Here is a 6,088-nt window from a genome sequence, read left to right on the forward strand (position 1 = left end):
ATGCAAAATTTAAAAATCAGGAAGGGGGCCAACACTTTTTCACACCACTGTACTGTATGGATATGACTGTGTTCTGGTGTGTGTGAGACTAGAAATCAAGTATTGTGAATGTGTAAGTATGTGAATTTCTTGTCAACTCTGGTGTTGACCTGACAATAGGTAGATTTTACATATGCAAACCAATCAGCAAATAAAAAATATTTCCAAATAAAAAATATTTCCTAAAAATGCAGATACAGTGTATGGAACACTGTGCTCACATTAGGGAACAACATTTACTAGTCTCTTGCATTAGTGTTGTATTGTCCACATGGTAAACTGTGAAGGATGGATTACCACGACCATAACCATAAATCATGATTAAACTTGTCTTTATCATACACTATTGCACTTGCTACTGATCTATTAGAAAATCTATCAATATTACATAAGTGAATTATTTTATAACAATTTAACATTCAAACAAATAAAGAATTAACTAAATAAAATTATGTTTTAATTTGATTTTAAAGTAGCTTTGTAATATTTTTTTCTTAAATAGCTTTGCGTATGGCTGCTTTAAATAATAATTCAGTAAATCGTATCAATAATTACCAAGTGCATATTAATTATAGATTAAATAAAACAATGACTTTGGAGTTTGTGTATAATGTTAATAGTAATGTTAATGTTATCTACTACAACACAGATCAAACATAACTTGAAACTGCTGAGCACAAACAGGTTTTATTAAATTCACTGCATACTATTTTAATTACATTTATTAACTTATTTACTGTTTAATCAAATCTATTACAAACTATAATTCACACAACAGGGATGCTCTGATTTGGCCAATGTGGTTAATGCAAGTATTTAAATGAATGCTAAATCAGATTTTAAGCAAAAGTAATCAAGTCTGTTTCATTTTCAATCCAATAGACAAGTATTTAATTTATAAATTTAACAAATTAATTATTTCCAGTGAGCATAAGTTAAGGGGAAAGTATTCTGATTCAGATACACACATAAAACCAACACACACAGTCATGCACACAAGGAATTGCACACTATAATAATGCACATGTACAATCACAAGCTAATAGAGCAGTTTTATCATAGTTTGATGTTCTTCACTCTCATTTCATTTTCTGCGATTCCTGAAAGAAGTCGTTGCAGGCGACAGTTAATGCCGCCACCAGTACCACAAATTCGTTAAAATCGACCTCATTGTCTTTATTGGAGTCAAGATCATTCATAATCTTCTCCACTAACATAGGGTCCTTCTGCGACTATGTGAGAGAGAGAGAGAGAGAGAGAGAGAGAGAGAGAGAGAGAGAGAGAGAGAGAGAGAGAGAGAGAGAGAGAGAGAGAGTGCGATAATGATTAGAATCTCAACAGATGCAAATGCATACAGATGTCAAATGCATGCTAATTGAATTTAAATACAGAAACAAATAAATCACTTCAGAAAAACAGACATTTGAAAAAGACCATATCTTCAACTGTCTACTTTCATTTTGCCCTCTAAATTTTCAGATTCCTGTTCTTGGCTGATAGAAGTGTAACATGACAAAAACTGGTCTTCTGCTGTTGCAGCCCATCCACCTAAAGGTTTGGCATGTTGTATGTTCTGATTCCATTTTATTTCCTTGTTAAAGATCTAAGTATGAGGTTTGATTTCTGAATGTTTTTTTAATAAATTATGGCATGAGGGATGTGGGTCATATGTTTCTGCATAATATCTTAAAAATAACATGGAGACAGGAGACAGTGTCAGACGAGCAGGACAAAGGACAGACAGTGAAACAAATTTCCACTTGATGTAATACATGAAAGCAATGTCTAATGTCACAATAATCCTGCACAGGATAAAGCATTTACTAAGAGTAGCAAGAAATGCAGATGTTAAAAATAGGATTCACTAAAGCATTCTGAATACATTTCAGTCACACCCACTTACTAAATTATGTTAGTTCTTCATTAAAACTACTCCAGTGCCTTGAAAAGTATTGGACCCTTGTGTCTTCTGTTTTGTTTTTTTTTTGGGGTTTTTTTACCACACTTTGTCACACTTACTTGGTTCAGCTAGTGTTTGTTATGCTGCTGCAAGCTGATTAACCACTGATGCTAGGCTTACCTATGGCAGTGGAAAGTCTGGTATCACCTGTGGAGCTACCATTGCCATCAGTAAGCCCACTATTCTTAATCTTCAGTAATCCTAAGCAGTTGCATGATCTCTATGGAGTGAAATGTTCTGGTTGGTGGGAATAAATTGGCTCAAGGAGTGATCAGGGAGTCTCAAAGCAACATATTGAAAACATTAAGCCTCTTTTAATACAGTGTATCATTTGTTCAGTGTATTGCTGTGCCCAGTGGGACATGTAGCATGCAATCTAAATTCAGGCACTCCAGGATAAAATATAATGACACTGGAGTCTGTGTGCTTTTTTCAGATCAGCTCATTCCCATGAAAAGCATTTAGGCAAAATTCTGTCACCCAATTTCTTCTGTTATATATATATATATATATATATATATATATATATATATATATATATATATATATATATATATATATATATATGCGTGTGTGTGTGTGTGTGTGTGTGTGTGTGTGTGTATTTGATTAAAAACAAGTGTGCTAGAAATAAAGCAGTTGCTTATCTAATATCATGAAAGCTATTTATAAAAAAATAAACAAGTAACATTCCATTGGGTTGCTCCTCTAGGATAACACTACACTTCACCATAAAGTATACTGTAACTAATAAAGCAAGCCTCCATTAGCTCAGAGATGTGTTGCGATTGGCCTGGTAGTATCTTGGAAAGCTACAGTATATGAAAAACCTGAAATTTTGTTGGTGTAATTTTTTTAGTTTAATTTTTATTTCCTGAAATTGTAACCTAATATTTTCAAATAGTGTTACCAAGCATTACAAATTCAGGTTCAGGTTCTGCTGACTCTGATTTCATTCCATACATATAATATTAATGACTGCTCCTAAACAGCAAAAATGTACTCTTACTCCGCTACATTAGGCTACAATGAGCTCGTTACATTTCTTTTTAACTCTTTGGTATTCTACGCATTAATTTTAATGTTTTATTTTGACAGAGAGAGAAACTTCCGCTAAGGCTCTACCACGTGACTGTGTTTCACCAATCAAACGTAGTTGTGCTGTCTCTTCACGTTACCATACACACTCTCAGCGGCGGGACGGTTTAGTTAGCCACACAAACCGTCGGCAATGCAGACGGTGAAGTTTAATAGTAACATCTCTGAGTGATTTTTTTTGGTGAAATAGTTTGTTTCTGCATGTTTTCACACACGCACACACGTTTTACGTTTACCGGTGTGCAGTTTTCTGTTCAGCATGCCTGGTATGAAATGTGTGTGTGTTTCCTTCTGTTGTTCTGTCACTGGAGACACACACACACACACACACACACACACACACACACACACACACACAGTTTATGAGAATTTATGGGCTGCCTCGTTCTAGTTCTGCCTAGTAAAAAAAAAGTATAAAGGTTTGGAAATTTGTGTTACTTGTGCGTATTTGTTTTTTATTTATTATTATTTTATTTGTTTTATTTATTAAGTACTCGAATTTACCTGAATTATTTTCATTTAAGCTATTTTATAATGAATTAATTTTAATTTATTTTATTGATTGGATGAGCCATAATTTGCCTAAAGATTATTTTGTATTTTTGTCTGATTGTTGTTGTCTTGTGTTAAAAAATAAATCAGACGTTACTCAACAGTTACTCAGTACTTGAGTAGTTTTTTCACCAAGTACTTTTTTACTCTTATTCAAGTATTTATTTGGATGTCTACTTTTTACTTTTACTTGAGTCATATTATTCTGAAGTAACAGTACTTTTTCTTGAGTACAATTTTTGGCTACTCTACGCACCTGTGTGTGTGTGTGTGTGTGTGTGTGTGTGTGTGTGTGTGTGTGTGTGTGTGTGTGTGTGTGGCCTTACTGTTAGGAATTCAGTGAGCTCACTGTTCAGAAGCTCTTTCAGCTCGCCTTTGTTCAGTTTGAATTTGTCCCCATCGTTACCTGAGTAGTTGTAAAACACACGGATCAGAGCATCCATTGCTCCCTCCAGCTGGCTTGGCATGATGACTGCAAAGAGTACACTACAAACAACAGATTGAATGAATTAGCCTTAGCTGTGTACAAACAACCTCTAGCGCATCTGAGCCAAAATTTAGGTAATACCTTCACAACCATCAAAAGTACCTAAATCATTTAATGTGTGTGTTTATACATGGATTAAGGTCTATAAATATATATATAGGTGATGAAATGTAGCTGATCCTTCTATAACTATATAAACATTTAAGATAAACAAAACATTTGTATTGTACGATTCACTGCACTGTAAAGCATGGCAGCCCCAATAAGTTATCAGAATCAGGTTTATTGCCATGTACAGTAGGGTTTACATGTACAGGAATTTGTCTTGGTGTGTTGGTGCATAGTAATAATAAAGAATCAGCATAAGAAACAAAGGTTATAAATAGAAAGAAAGTGTTTAGAAGTGTGCAATGTCTATGTGAATTTGTTTTTTTCTTTTTAATTCCAGTCATCAAAGTTTTGGATGCTGAACTCAAATTCCAAGAAAACTTGTAATGTAAAGACTTATCTTCAAGTTAAGTTAACTAAAGTTTTCAAGATGACTTTTTTTGCTGCAAAGTTGAACTACTGTTGAAATGTTTTATGGTGTGAATACGACCATCTATTCAATCTCTATATGATTGTCTATGTGTTCAGCAGCAGATGCAGATGTTCCAGGAGATAAATCTGCTCCCTCAGCCAGAGGCTTATATCAGTAAGGTTCTAAGCTATACTCTGCAGATCCAGCTCATTATCATTGCATTAGTGTGATTCCAGTGGAGAATGATCTGCTTGATGAGATATGACTCTGTGACACATTGCTATATCTGCTGTCCCTTCTTAACGTAAAGCTTTATTCATGTAATTGCTAAGGTGGACAATCCCTCCCTCTCACCTGCTTTATTACCAGCATCATACACTGGCTCCGCCTCCGCACACACACTTGCAATATAGCATCTAAAGTGTGGGGCAAGGACTAAAAAGGGTGTTATTAATCTTTAAAGCTTCATTTAATGTGAGTGAGTTTTATTTATTGTGTTTCCACCTGTAGTAATATACAAATTAATATATATTTAATCTAAACTAAAAAAAAATAGAAGAAATTATTACACTGAATACAACTGCTAAAATGAATACTATAGTGTTTGCTGTGTTTCAGTTGTGATACGAAATTATGGGATAAACTTGAATCTAAAAAACGTAATAATAGTTAATTCAATTGAAGGTCTAAAGACAGCTGTAATTTCTACAAGGTTCCTCTATTTGCAATTGTGATTAGCAATGTTAACTTGATTTTTATTTTCTACTCTACTGAACTTGTTATAATTGTTGATTATATTGATATTAATTATTGAACTGCAACTGCAAAAAAAATAAATTTTCATGTTACACACATTCCACACAAACCTGATCCTAACTCTCCAGATATGACAAAGATAAAATAATGAAAGTGATGGAAAGATACCCGAGATACACACAACCTTTTCCCTATACTAAACCGAAAGACATGAAATAAACTTTGCACAGAAAAATAACCCTATTATTCAAACTACATAGTTTAGAAAAAGTGCCAGTAATTAAAAGCTACACTGTAAATGTTACTCTCCAAAAATACATAATGTCATATAAATAACTAATGTCATATAAAATGCATATGCTTAACTATATATGACAGAAAAGTCCATAATTAAAATAATCTATTAAACAGACTGATTTATTCAACAAGTACACTGGTGATTAAAGGATTGATATGCTAAGCTTATATGCAAGTAATTATTCACACTACAAAATTACACTCAACAGCTATGACTAGGTATAGGAGCAAGAGAGCTTACCTGAGTAAGGCAAATAGATGAATTGTGGACTGATGGTCTGTTCTCTCTTGGAGTGTGGACGTTCAAGGTGAATAATGCATGAGGGCTTTGAAACAAGTTGTTTATGAACTTCCTTTTGAGTGGGGCCCTCCTCCGTTG

General features: G+C 33.8%; 1 protein-coding gene across 1 annotated transcript; it reads right to left on the reverse strand.

Annotated features, from left to right (window-relative positions):
• Nucleotides 1-719: 719 nt before the first annotated feature.
• Nucleotides 720-6,088, reverse strand: s100z (S100 calcium binding protein Z). Its single transcript, XM_027152895.2, has 3 exons — nt 5,951-6,088; nt 3,976-4,135; nt 720-1,271 (listed from the first exon to the last, which is right to left on the reverse strand). The coding sequence occupies exons 2-3, from the start codon at nt 4,114-4,116 to the stop codon at nt 1,119-1,121; spliced, it is 294 nt and encodes a 97-aa protein (XP_027008696.1). The 5' UTR covers nt 4,117-4,135; nt 5,951-6,088; the 3' UTR covers nt 720-1,118.

The sequence above is a fragment of the Tachysurus fulvidraco genome, chromosome 21 (genome assembly GCF_022655615.1).
Source record: "Tachysurus fulvidraco isolate hzauxx_2018 chromosome 21, HZAU_PFXX_2.0, whole genome shotgun sequence".
Classification (NCBI taxonomy): domain Eukaryota; kingdom Metazoa; phylum Chordata; class Actinopteri; order Siluriformes; family Bagridae; genus Tachysurus; species Tachysurus fulvidraco.